At 42.1% G+C, this 14,629-nt stretch overlaps 1 protein-coding gene across 1 annotated transcript in view; it reads right to left on the reverse strand.

Annotated features, from left to right (window-relative positions):
- The window catches only part of Iqgap2 (IQ motif containing GTPase activating protein 2), a 325,046-nt gene that overhangs the window by 28,145 nt on the left and 282,272 nt on the right, over nt 1–14,629 (reverse strand). The window contains exons 23-28 of the mRNA XM_008855997.2: nt 13,505–13,668; nt 11,216–11,440; nt 9,509–9,649; nt 8,892–8,976; nt 8,238–8,470; nt 5,156–5,288 (exon numbers count right to left, since the gene is read on the reverse strand). Coding sequence (XP_008854219.1) covers nt 5,156–5,288; nt 8,238–8,470; nt 8,892–8,976; nt 9,509–9,649; nt 11,216–11,440; nt 13,505–13,668 — 981 coding nt within the window. The remainder of the gene's footprint in view (nt 1–5,155; nt 5,289–8,237; nt 8,471–8,891; nt 8,977–9,508; nt 9,650–11,215; nt 11,441–13,504; nt 13,669–14,629) is intronic.

Genomic DNA, 14,629 nt, shown 5'->3' on the forward strand with positions numbered 1-14,629 from the left:
TTTCTGTCCTGGCTTCCCTCACTGATGAACTGTGATCTGGTTGTGTAAGCCAAATAAACCCTTTCCTCCCTAAGTTGGATTTTATTACAATAATAGAAAGCAAACTAAGACAGGGTACCACCATGTCCAGCTTTTTTTTCTTTTTTTTTTTTTTTAAATATGGGTCTTGGGGATCAAGTTCAGGCCCCACTGATCTATCTCACCAGCTCCATTTTTTCTTAAAAGAAAAATTATTATTAATTATTTTTCTAGTCACATAACATTAAGGATCTTTCAAGGCAAGGAGCACAACAATGGCCATTACGGTTCTTAGCCTGACACCTCAGAGCTCACAAAGACTGATTGACAGGGGCTGGGAGTCTTTGCTGGTCTTACAGGAAATACTGTTGTCTGTGAGGCGGCATCACTGGAGGGTTGGAGGGGAAAACCAGCAAGGACAACACATCTGTTTTTGTTTGCATGTCTAAGTTGAAACAGTGTTTCTAGATGACTGGTACCCTTGGGGACAGGAGATAAAAATGTTGCTGTTTTGAGAAAGTAGCTCATAAAGTTGCTAATCCTAACCATAAAGCTGTTCCCTCTTCCATTTTCAACATTGTTCTAACAACTTTCCTGAGATATAATTCCTAACCACCAAAAGAGTCATTTAAAATATGTGATGTCTGTTTAGTCTATTCAGAGTTGAACAGGCCTCACCACTGTTAAGGTTCATTGATATTACACTATGTTTCAGAATTTTCTTCCTTTCTAAAAGCCAAAGAATACTACCCCCACCCCACCTTTTGTTTTGTTTTGTTTTGTTGACAGAGTTTCACTATGGAGCTCAGAGCTCAGGCTGGCATGGAATTCTCAGTATTCAGAGAACAGGGATTCCAGATGTGTGGTACTTCTTGCTGTACTGCATTTCATTTGTTCACTTACTGATAGAAACTTGACTACTGGAATGTTGCTGTGAACATGGATGCAGAGATGCCTCTTCAACCTTGCTTTCAATTCTTTGGGTGCATGTGGTGATTACTATGCAATGCCACATTACAGTTATGCCTGAATTAAAAACAGTCTCAACTCTTAACATCCATTTTAAGGCCAAAAACAGACTCAAAAACCTAAGAGCCTGTTCCTTCAGATTTCTCTTGGAACTGTGCTCTTGAACAAGGGCTTACTCATTCTTTTATTGAAACAGTATCTCTAGCATGAAATCGGGAAGTAAAAATCAAGGCCCTATCAGAGAAGAATTTTACTCTTTCTGATCTCTACAGACCTGGACCAGCACTCATACAATCACAAACAGATGTTATCAACTTAATCCCATCTAGTCTTTGAAACACAAATGGGATAATCTCCATATTTTTCTGTTGTTTCCAATATCCTGAGCTGTTTACAGTGCTTTCTTGAATACATGAAATGTTCACACATATATTCACACATTGCTTTTGGGTCAAGGGCAAAGAAGGAATTAAAGCTATATGCTTTAGGTTTCAAGAGGAGCTCAGGGCTCAGTGAGCTTGTCTACATTATAAACAAGCTAAGATGAAGTTAACCTTTTCATTGCAGGTGGTTCTTGGAATTCAGGTCCACCCACTTTTGGCCTTAAAATTAATGCTAAGAGCCAGCTCCTTCTTTATTCTGTGTAATGTGGCTTCTTTACAAGTGTAATGTGGCTTAGAAATGCCCGAGTTGGCCATGTACTTTCATAATGGTTGTTCTTTTTCAAATCGGATGATTTATCTTTTTTAATCACTGAGAGTTGTTTTGCCTGCTTGTAAGGGCACCATGTGCATGCACACCTATTAAGGGCGGGAGGTGGTGCTGGATACTGCACCTGGGTATTTTGTAAGAGCAGTCAGTGTTTTTTGTTTTGTTGGTGTTTTAGGCAGGGTCTCCCTGCAGCCCCAGCTGCCAACTTGCTACATAGACCAGGCTGGCCCTGATTTCACGGAGATGTACCTGTTTCTGCCTCTTGAGTGCTGGGATTAAAGACTTTGACCACCATACCCAGTCAGCCAGCTCTTAACTGCTGAGCTATCTCTCCACTATTGGCACTATTTACAACATAAAAACGTGGTGCTCATTTCTTTTTGCTACTTGTGTAAATATTTAATGTCATTATCTAGAAAATCACAGCTTACTCCAGGGTCATTGAAGATTTACTACTTTCAGTTCAAGAATTTAATAGCTTTCACTTTTACATTTAAGCCTGTGATCCACTTGGAAAGGGAACCATCTCAAAATGGATTTAGACAGGGTCTCAGGTAGTTCAGACTGACTTTGAACTTGGTATGTAGCCAAGGATGACTTTCAACTTATCACCCGCCCCCCCCGCCGCCCCTCCACTTTCCAGAGCATTAAGGTTGTAGGCGTGCATCTGCCAAACTCCAGTTGGGCAATGCTGGAGACTGAAGCCAGAGCTCCCTGCATGCTAGGCAAGCACTCTACCAACTGAGGTTCATCTTCAGCTCCATTCTGCTTATTTTCTTAAGTTTCTGTTTATAGTTTTTCATGCTAGACATACTTTGTTTTAAAACAAAGAAATATGCATTGCTGTTTTAAAGGTCAGTGGATTCATAGAAAGGAATTAACTAAATAACAGGTGATATAAAGACAGACCGTAGACTCTGGAAGTATGTTTTTGTGTGTCCTGGGGAGTTAGAGACAAGAGGAAACCCACAGGGTGTTGACTTCTATTCTGGTCTCTTCAGAGACAGGCCAGCTGATCTGGCTGCTGTCTCTGGAAATGGAGGATTTATTGTTGGTAGCCAGCATCTACCCTTTATCCTGCCAACTACAGAATGTAAATCATTTCCTGAAAAGGTCTTCCTAAAGAGCTGATGCTGAAGTTGTTTCTCAGAGATGGAAGGAACAAGCACACAGCCACAGGCTGTGTTGTGTCTGCCCCATGACGCCTCCACACTTGGCCGGCAGACAGGACAAACTCTGTGCTGTGACGTACTGTCCCGTTACATCTGTTCCCAATCCAGGGCATGAAGCCACTCCAAGACAGTCACAAGCTCTGCTCTAAGCACTACACTCTGTTTTTAATTCTTGTTAGAACAGGGGTGAACTATTTCTTCGTAAAGCCTAGCAGTCCAAATGAATACAGTAACATTCTCTCTCTGCCACCCATGAGAAAGAACCTCTCGCTTTCAAAGGGAGCTTTCCTCTACCTTTGCATGGGGATATTCTTCTGAGCAAGCATGTGACTAGGATGACCATATTTGAGATGGCCAATGTGCCATCAAAGCAGTCAAATGGGTCAGCACGCAGGTGTGTATGAGTTTATTGCCCATTATAAAGTTATTTTTGAACAGCTTTCCTAGTAAGCCAGGGGACCTAGAGAAAAGTGGGGTGACTGATTCACTTAATCAGTACTTACTGAGAACTTGTAGCAAATGTCAGAGAAGTTTCAACCTTGAAAGAGAAAAGTCAGAACTGGGTCCCATCTGTCCTCCAACCACATCCAAGCTGTTGAAGAGCTTGATAATAAAGGCTGGACTATCAGGCAGCCAATTTGACACTTGCAAGTCTGGCTGCTTTGAGATGCCAGGGGTATGACTTCTGAGAGGTGGGCATTTGTGATGCTTTCTCCTTAGGCATCAGTACAATCCATACTTGGATGTAATCTTAACTGATGTCTCTCGATTTCTAGAACTTTCCTATGGATCTGAATTCCTTAGGATCTTGTCAGAATGCAGGTTCAGATCTGGGAGGTCTGAGGTACATTTCTAATTGATTCTCAGGACCCTGTTTGAGTAGCATGGTTTGAAACTGTTCTTGAAAAAGTTAACCTTTTCAAAACCTAATTCCAAGTGGGGTGTGATGAATTGTGTCTGTAATGCCACCACTTGGGAAGCTGAGGAAGGAGGACTGCAGTGAGTTTGAGGGTAGTCTGAATTGCCTAGTGATTTCAGTTCAGAACTTGGGCCACAGAGTGAGGTCTTGACTCAAAACCCATAAGTAAATGTTCCAACAAAATTAGGTAATGGTATGATATGATGTGTCGGTACACACCTGAGATCCCTGCACTCAGGAGGTGGAGGCACAAAGATATTGGGTTCGAGGCCAGACTGAGCTACCTCGTGAGACTCTACCTTGAAAAAAGAAAGCAAAACACAACCAAAACAATAATAAAAACCCCACAAAACAAAAACATACTTGCAATTAATTGTACTTAAAAATAAACTAAGTCCCAATTAGTGCTAAACCATGCAACTCTCAATGCTTGACTTCTCTTCATTTGAAATGACTACAAAGCCACCCAATGCTTCCTGGTTCCTTCCTACTGTCACTGTGGAGTGCTGATTGCTGACTGTGGTGATGTTTGCATGAGAACCTGACAAAGATACCACGACACCACGCAGACTGAACTTCTAAGCAATGGGGTGGGTTTTGGAACAATGGCAGTGAGTCCCCACAGGAGGAGGGTCCTTATCTGCCCCCAGCAGCCATTTCCCACCTCTTTCTCTGTCTAAACACTACTTCCCTTCCAGTCTTTTGGTTAAGATCAAGTATGTCCAGGCATCAGAATAGGGAGAACAGTCTCACTTCCCCAGATAATGGCTGGGCAGGTACTCCTGGATTATATAAAAAAAGCAGGCTGAGCACAGGCCAGGGGACCAAGGCAGTAAGCAATGGTCTTCCCTGGTTCCTGCTTCAGTTCCTGCCTGCCCTGACTTCCCTAGATGATGGCCTATGACCTGTAAGCTGGAAGCTGAAATAAACCCTTTCTTCCCTAAGTTGTTCTTGGTCAGTGTTTTATCACAGCAACAGAGAAGCAGATTAGGACAGAAGTCCAGATTTGGTTTGCCAGTCTCTAACATAGAAGAGAAAAACTCAGCAAAATCTCATAATGAAAGATCACGGAGAGGGGCAGAAATAGGTGTTGAGCTCTGGTCAGGGAGGGAAACCCAGGGATTGCACCTGTCCAGGGCTTAAGCCGTGCACTTACCATCTGGCATTGCAAAAGAGATCAACAATGTCAAAAGGAAACTGTCTTGTTTGGGAAGAAGAGAGGGGGAAGTACTAGAGGGACTTACTCGTATTAACAATATAAGCACAAGCCCAGGCTATTGCAAGTCCTGCAGGGAATAGGCATTTTCAGGTGAGAAGATGTCTGAACCTTGCTCTGGGGCCAAGACCCCTTCTTCACCCCACTTACTGAATGCGTGCTGATGATTTCTTCGATTGAAATATAAATGACTGGCTTGCTGACGGTCACCAAATCTGTGTATTTGTCCATATTAAACTTCTCTTCTGGTTCATGGACATTACATGCTTCTTTGAAATACTTCCTAAAAGCATAGAAAATGTAGCATTACATAGAGTCAAATTTGTAAGTGGTAGAGCTTCACTAAGTCAAGGGTTTCTGACTTAGTTCTCCAGCACTAACCCTGAGGCACTTGGTATAGCTTCTTCCAGGTTGCTTCCTCACTGTGGGGGTTTGTTCATGTTTTTGGAGGACCTGGCTTCTCAGTCAAATTCTCAAACAGAATCAGAGAGCAGTGTGGGCCTTGGCCCTGTGACCCAGTGTGATCCAATTATGGGCAGGCCTTCTTAATGATTTGAAAAGCAGTCACTGAAAATTTTAAAAATGTTTTTTATTTTTTTGTGTGTATGAGTGTATTGCCTGCATGTATGTAAGTGCACCCATGTCATGAATGCCCACGAAGGTCAGAAGAGAGTGTTGGATTTTTCTGGAACTGGAGTTATGAATGGTTGTTAGCTGCCATGTGGGTGCTGGGAATTGAACCCAGGTTCTCTGCAAGAACAGCCAGTGCTCTTAACTGCTAAGCCATCTCTCCAGCCCCCAGCAGTCACTGAAATTTTAATGGAAAGGTTATGACTAAGAATTCCTTGAGTTGGGGAGATAGCTCAGTGAGCAGTGCTTGCTGTAGGGATTGCGCACCTGAGTCTGTATCTCAAGCACACATATAAAAAAAGGACCCCAACAAAACACACAAACAAAAATCCTGGGCCTGTTGACATGTGTCTGAAACCCCACCGCTAGGGAAGAAGAAGAGACAGTCAGATCCTGGGAGTTCACTGGCTAGCTTAGTCTAGTCAGTATGATGAGCTCCAGGTTCAGTGAGAGACCATGGCTCAAAAAATAAAGTGGAAGGTGATAGAGGAAGTCATCCAACATCAACCTTTTTCCTTCACATGCACTTGCACACTCATGCACACAAACACCTCTCACCCCCCGACCACATACACACGCTTAATGCATATATAAACATAAACAAAAGAATTCCTTTTTATCTGTATGTGCTGAAGACTGAACTCAGGACTTTGCACATGCTAAGCAAATGCTCTACCAGTGAGTTACATCCCCAGCCCCAAGACAATTATTATTATTATTATTATTTTGCTTTTGAGGCAGGGCCTCCCTTACATAGCTCTGGCTGGCCCCAAATTCTCTATGTAGATTAGGGTGGCCTCAAACTCAGAGATCCACATGCCTCTGCCTCCTGAGTGCTGGGATTAAAGGTGTGTATCATGCCCAGCTTTCAAGACAAATAATTCTTGATCTGAGAATAGTCTTTCGGAAGATATAACTCCCCAAACAATCCAGCAAATCTGCTACCTTAAATGACACAGCTCCTGATTCTAAACCTCCCTAAGCACTCTTCAAAGCTTCTGTTATCAGTTTGAAAAAAATGGTAGTTGAGCATCCCTTTTCTTCAGTAGATCTAGGCAGTAGTGGCTGGCTGATGAAGACTGTTTTGTTTACACACACAAATATGTAAGATACCCCAGTACCCAGGCCCTAAGAAGTCTATTTTAAACTATAACTAATGTAGACAGAGAGCTAAAGAAAAGCCAACTAATGCAGCTAATGTAGACAGAGAGCTAAAGAAAAGAACTGTAATTACAGTTTAGATGTCCTTGGTAGTTTCTGCCCAAGTGACCTTTGCACAAATGGACTATATATATGGTTTATTCCACATAGTTGCATGTGTTTCATGTGACTGAAATCATCCTTGATAGGTTTCCTAAGGGCACTCAAGGATTATGAGGAACTGGCCTCTCCCTCCCCAACCCTAGGCTGGGGGAGGCAGTCATGTTGGGGAGAGTATGCTCCCACATGATAGTAGGTCTTCCTGTGAGGTTTGCTTATAGTTTTTCATGGAGTCCTGAGAAACTCAGAGAATAAACATGAGTGGAAGAGAAAAATGGTACATTTAAGAGGAGGTGAGGGGAAGGTTTTGGTTTTGTTTCTCTTTAAATAAAGATCAAGGAGAACAGGTGGTTGAAAGGGATAATTTAAAACAAAAAGGAAGGAAAGGGAGGGTCTCATCACATTTAAGAGTTTGTGAGGAATATGACAAAGATATTTCAGTTAGAAGTCAGCTTGGCAGCTGGAGAAATCAGAACTTGCTGTAGCAAGAGGATTTGAGGTGCCTTTCTCTTAAGTGGCGACAAATCCCACACTGAGATGATGATCATGAAGTAGCTCTGGGAGATATGTCACAAACCCAAAGGAAACTCACGAATGGGAAATTTCTTTCCAAGCAAGGATGAAAGGGGCCAGATTGACGTCACATATAAACTTTACAATCTACTGCAGACAAGAGAACAAACAAAAGCCAAGATGGAAGTGGTTGCTTAGAGCTTAGAGATACAGCTGTGGACTTCGCCAGTGGGTTTATTCCTCTGCCCTAGTGGAATGATTAGTGTGACAGAGTTGGGAGATAGAAGTCAAATCAATAGAATTAAATCTTATGTACACAATTAAGGAAGGTTTACAGAGAGGGGGAGAGCATATCCACCAGGGCTGTCTACAAATACAAAAGCTGGGGTTTCCCCAACCTTTCAAAACTAAGCATATCATTTCCTACCATTGTTAGTTGCAGATGAGGCAAATTCTTCCCAATTGGAAAACACTGTGAAAAAATGTTACTTCTTAAGCTCAACAAAGCAGAAATCAGCTTTGTTGAACTTTGAGTGTTTTATTCTAAGTACTGTGAGTCTGCTGCACATCATGGAATCTGTTTGATTTTGTGAGAAGGGTAAATCCTAAAATGACAAGGACTGTGCAGTGGGATCCTAGGGGTGGGGTGGGGACAGCGGCATGAGCAGCCCTGCTGCCTCTTCCTTCCCTTCTCTTTCTCCTAGTGGCAGCGGCTGGAAGGAAGGCACATACCATCTGGGCCCCCTCCACACACCCCATTTCTGGGTGCAGAACATGTTATTCTTGCCCATCTTCTTACATGTTCCTGTAAAAGGCCACCTTTGCTCACCTGAATTCCTGATAGGTCTCTGATAAATAACTGTTCATGGATGACAGGTGCTCATTTTCTCCCTCAAACAGCTTGTTGGAGGCTGCATGCTGAAGAACCTTCGCCACAGACCCCAGGTTTCTCCTTTGGTCGGAATTGATCTGGCCTCCTGCTGTCATGTCAATGATGTCAAAGCCATCTGGAGCCACGATGGCTGGGTTCATGTACCGGTAGTACAGGAGATTTCCAACGATCTGCGTGACCCAGAGGAAAACGGGTTACTTAAGAGACAAATGAGCTCTGTTTGTTTTTCATTTTCAAGAATGTATTCATTTATATATTTGCCAAGACAGAGCAGGTCATTTCCTGACATGAATCCTACTAAGGCATTAGATGAAGACCATGAATACAATTACACACTAATATTGTATTTCACACAATTATTTTTGTTGAGGAATGAGTTTATGACCCCCAAATGTTCTAATACCAAGAGTTGCAGCAATGTCTAAGATTCCTAAATTTGCGCCAATAGACAGTCTCAACAGTCATTAGATACAGAGACTTGCAGTTTATTGTATAGTCATACATGAGGAAAAGTGGTCAAAACTGTCTGTTGGTCATTTTGGCTCAGACCCCCAAAGAGAAGCTACCATGAGATTACCCTTGAAAATCTACCTTTAATAGCTCATCTTCTGTGGCATCGGGGAATTTCTCATGGATGGAGTTCTTCAGTACCTTGGCTATATACCTCAATCCATAACTACATGTGGAACAGATGACAAAAGAAAATAATGGAAAAAGGCTAAGTGAGGCAAAGAAGCACAGTAATTGATCCAGTCAACTAAGCTCAGCAGTTCTCCTAAAAATTAAACATAAAATGAGATGCAATGGAATCACAGCCACTGACGCTAATACCTGAGCACTAGTGTGGCTATGGCCGAGGTATGGTTCCTTCAATGGAGAACAGGCATGAACTTAAACTGTATACGTAGGCTACTTTTATTTTTGTTGGTATCTGTTTTGTTTTGTTTTTGACAGAATGTCTTGCTGTGCAGGGAGGGTGGCCTTGAATTTGCTGTGTTGTCAAGGCTGGCTTTGAATTCCTGATCATCACATCTTAGCTTCCCAAATGCTGGGATGACAGGCAGGTGCTGTACCCTGGCTCTTAGTCATCTTTTTAAAAATACAATACAAGGGCGAATTCCTGTCTTCACTCCAGGGGCTTACTTTACATAGTAATATTCTAAGAACTTCCAGCAAAGACTGCTAAAGTTTCTACAAATCCAACTTACGGTAGTAGATCAAGGGAAGAAATGATAGAACTCAGGACTTTGTCAGTGACCTTCCTTAGGTTCTCAATGGATGCCTCCAGCTTATTTTTCACTTCTGGGTATGTGAGGGCTTGCTCCGTGGTCACATCATATGGCAGCTTGCTGAAAACACAAGAGTTGAAATGAATAGGAGCTGAGCTGTAGGTATGAGTACTCGTGTCCTGTCGAGGAGGCTCTACACCCAAGCTCTGTGGAATGATCTGGAGGTTGCCACAACTCCAGCAACACAGTTTGTTAAGTAAGGTACATAGATGTGCCTTCTACTACTAGTAGAGCAGGAGGGACTCCATGCCTCCCTCTCAGTTCTAAAGGAAAGATATAAGGCAGACCAGGTTATGTTGACCCAGTTAACCAACCTTCCTTCCTTTCAGTCTCCCACCCCCTTCCTTTTCCTGTTGCTGATTGAACCCACAGCCCTGTGCATTCTAGGCAAATATTCCACTCGCAAGCTACCACCCCAACCCCCATTTTCTTTTATTTCTCCTTTTACTAAGAATTTGCTACAGGGTCTTATGTAGTCCAGGCTGACCTCAAACTTGCTACTTATGTGGGGCTGGCCTGATCTTCCTGCCTTTACCTCTAAATTGCTGGGATTACAGAAATATCTCACCATATCTGGCTTCTTTTCACAGGAACACTGATGCCAATTTCCTATCTGAGTAAAGAACTATCCAAATCCTTCTCTACATATGACACATTCATGGGTGCAATGTAATCTTTGTATATACACATACAGTAGAGATCTAAAGAGTGTGTGAATATATGACCAAGTTTTTAAAAAAGAAAATGGGTTGTTGCACTGAAGCAACAAAAAGATACATTATGAACATATCTCTGATGTTAATAAATAGAACTCTACAGTACCATTTCTAATAGTCCTTACTCCATCATCTGCCACACAACTGGTTATCAAATAAACACCCCAAAGTAAATATTTTTAATTTCTTGATTTTTCACTATTACAAATAGTGCTATGAAAACTGTCCACCTAATACTTTGTGCGTCTAAATTCTTTAGCAAGGCATCTTTTTGCAGGAAATCAAAGGCTTGGACTGCTTAGATCACAAACTACCCCCAGAATAAGCCATCCCCACCTGAATCACTCTTGCTAACACACAGGGATTCACTATAAAGCTAATAAAGAATTTTTGTGAGATAAACAAAGTCTGTTCCACTTCTAGGTCTAGATTTAGAAACTCAAAGAACAAACAAGGAGGAGAATTACAGGAGTTGAGGGAGGATCAACTGGTTCTAAAATGTGAAAAATACCAGTTAGCATCAAGAAGACCACAACTCTGGGGTCTGGGGCGATCACTCAGTTAATAAGGGGCTAATCGCACTAGTGTGAGGACCCGAGTCCCATCCCCAGAAACCACAAAGAAAAGCCTGGTTTGGTGGTGAGCACTTGTAATCCAGCCCTGGAGAGATGGAGACAGGAGATTTCTGGGGCTTGGTAGCCAGTCAGCCCACTGACTTGTGAATTCCGGGGCAGTGAAAGATCTTGTCTCAAAACAAAGGACACATGTGCACAGGCACACACACAGGTAGTAATAAAGATATTACTACCATAAGTCATATTTCAGATTAAAAACTGGCTTTTGATAGTAATATTTTTCCTGTAACAGGGTCTAAGAATCACATGTAAAAATGATCTTCTGCTTCTGTTACCTGGCCTCTCCAGTCTGTGTTTCCAGTTGGTTCACCCAGGTCTTGTACACCTCCACAGGGTTGGTGTTGATGATCAGGGACCTGTCCTCAATGATCTCTTTCACCACTGGGGCCAGGAGCTGGCGCAAGGTGTTCTGTCCCCGGGCCCCTCTGTTAAAGCTGACGACCATCTTGATGACTGTGGGGTTACCAGTCACTATATCCTGTACCTGGTCCACCTTTGATCTAAACAAAGCCCGAGCCAAGACAAAATGAGTGGCACATATGGATATAGAGTTTTGAACAAGATAGAGCATCTCTGGCAGGCAAAAACTTTGGGGAAGTTTGTTCTTTATGAAAATCAGAGTTGACATGATTTCAAAAGAAGCACATATTTGTAAGATGTGTGTTTCTTACCTGAGCAATTGAAAGGACCCAAAAAATCCAGCTATAGCCTCAGTTTCATTTTAGAAGACATGCTTGAACTGAAAATGGTCCGAGACTTAGGGCTCTTGGGTGACACCATACTGTCTTACACCTCTCTACTGACCACATTTCAAAGAAAACTTTCTTGGTTGAAGGAACTATCTTGACATCTTCAGGTCCCTCTCACATTTCCTGCCATGTGGCTTCTCCTTCATTCCATGGCTGAGCTACATCACTCTGGAGAGCTCTTCCTTTCCCCTCTCTGCCACGCTCCCTCTTTTCCACTCATTCTCACCATTATTAGACCTAGTCATCCTTTTTATTTCCTTTGCCGGAGCTGCTTCCACTTTTAAATTCTTTCTTTCTTTCTTGACTAGTTGCAGGAACTGGCAGGGTGGATGGGGTGAAGTCAATGGTCCAGCCAAATGGTTACTGGTCCATCAAAGCCCTGATACCATGCTGTTCCCTCAGATCTCACTCACACGCAAGCAGCTTGAGTGGCTTGCCCTGGAGGCCAGTCTGGAATTTATAATTTTATTCTTTGTATTTTCACCCCCAAATTCTCTACCTATTGTTCAAACTCAGTGTGCTAAACACACAAACTACCTTTTCCCTATGACTTTCCTCATTTCTCTGACTTGTGCAGCTTTAATTCACCCTGTTTATACACTTTGTGTGGATGAGTTTTCAAACAAACAAACAAACAAACAAACAACCCCCCACGATATATCAGATGAATATCTTGCTCAAAAACCTTCCACAGAAGGTAAACAGAGGTCCTGGAGAGATGGCTCAACAGTTAAGAGTGCTTCCTGTTCTTTTAGAGGAGTTTGGTACCCAGCACCTACATCAAGTGGATCACAACTGCCTGTAACTCTAGCTTCAGGGAATCTGATGCCTTAGCCTAACTTCTGCAGATCACCCTTCACCAAAGTAAAAATAATTTTTTTTTAAAAAAGGTAAACAGAGCCTCAACACCCAGGCCTCCCCTCAGTATCTCAACTGACAGCCCCCAACCTATCTTTATAGCCATATCCACTGCTACTCACCAAATCACTTCTTTGATAGGTCTACTTACTTTCTCACACCTGTGCCATGATGGTTCTGTCCTTTTCTAGCTCTTACAATTGTAGTGAGTGATTCCCCATAGTTTGAGGTCAGACAGCTTCTCTTTCATAAAATCTTGAGTTGACCTAGTGGAACTCTCCTTCTGTCCCTCTAATCTGTTACATTGCGAATGCCATGTACTGCATTCTGCTGCTGGACATCACTATGCTCATGAGTCATCTCACACTGGCTTAGATACCCTGAGGGCACAGGCACCCTGATCCTGTGCTCTAGAAACTCACAGAAAAGAGCACAGCTTATGGTTCCAGGAAGCTAAGAAGGCAGTTAAAGTCCACTTTGGCTTGGGACATTTCTCATGCATTTTGGGGGACCTATTTATTTAGCTACCTACATGCTTTTTATATTAACTGAGTCAAAAAATACATCATCAAAATTTGCTAAAATTCAAAGAGGAAGGGAAGAGTGTTTAGCAGAGATCATAACCTCTACTGCATTCATTGATGGTTTTATTACTCAGAATTTTAGAAAGTAATTTTTATCACTGACTTTCAATAAGCTTTTGGCTTTCAGTTGTGTGGACACAGAAAGTAAACAGTTTATTCAACTCCACTCCAGAAAAGGGATTACTGGTGGGAGAAGGCTGCAGCTGATTACAGCTTTGACAAAGCAGAAATTCAACCATCAATTGAGATTCCATTTCAATGCCAAGAAACTTGACATATTTCAAGATGCATGAATTCCACTGTGATAACTTTAACATTATCTCAGGGAATCTGAGACAGCTACATGTATCTTCACATGTATTTATATACATACTTTATTTCTTCCTCCAGAGCAGTTTTAAAAAGTTTGAGCAGTAGGTACTCCTCTCGCTGATTAGAGGCATAATTGTAGAGTGTGAAAATAACAGTGTCCATGAATTTAGTTGACTTGTTCTGTGGCATCTGGAAAATCAGCTTAGCCAAGTACAAAGGGTTTGTCTACAAGGAATGAGGGAAGAAGAAAACAGTTGCACACACTATAGGTTAATCCATATGAAAGCAGAAAGCACAATCTGATTCTCCACTCTTTCATGACTTAATATATTATTAAAAGCATATAGATGAATTCCCAACACATAACATTTTAAAAGTAGCAGTCGACATCATTGAAGCTATAATATAGGAAGCTACATTTGAAAGTCACAAAATTTAAATGTTATATACTACATGGTTTATTTACTTTAGTTATCTTTTAACAGTACTCTTAACCCTTTGGAGGCATATACTACTATTTATTGTAGAGACGCAGAAGAGGAGCTGGGCTTGTGGAATCTGGAATAAAAGAAATGGAAAAGAATAGACTAAGGACCCAGCTACACAGACTGGCCTGGAAGGACTGAGGGACAAACAGAAGGAAATACATAACATCTCCTGACTCTAGAAGGAAAAAGAAAAGGCCATGCTTACACGTGTTGACAGTGAGCTGGTCATGAAGGTCTACAAGGAGTGAGAAGGTAGAGAGAGGTGGGGAGGCTGAGGAGAGGGGTGGTGGGGAAAGCCAACAAGGGAAATTCCAGAAGAACATGACCCAAACAACGACCACAGAAAAAGAAGAGTTCAAAAGGCTGACAGGAATTAGAAGATGGACTCTGCTAGATAAAGCGCCAGCCTTCCGTCTGTGGGTCTTTTTTTCAGAGCTCTGCTGACTGGGTGGTAATTAAAAGGGAAAACATAGCATTTATAGAGGAAAGAATTCACATAAAGATGGAATGCTCTTAACCTTCTCACTGCTGATGAGAAAAGAAAATGTGTAATTAATGTGCATGACAACTGCTCTGGTTTATAGGACTGTTTAGAACACTGCTGAGGTCACTCACAGTGATGGGTCGAGGTTTTATGCTTGAGAAGCTCAGGACCATATTTTATTGATAGGTTTGTAGAGTCTTTTCCCTAGTGAACC

Source organism: Nannospalax galili, unplaced genomic scaffold (assembly GCF_000622305.1).
Source record: "Nannospalax galili isolate Female #2095 unplaced genomic scaffold, S.galili_v1.0 scaffold907, whole genome shotgun sequence".
Classification (NCBI taxonomy): domain Eukaryota; kingdom Metazoa; phylum Chordata; class Mammalia; order Rodentia; family Spalacidae; genus Nannospalax; species Nannospalax galili.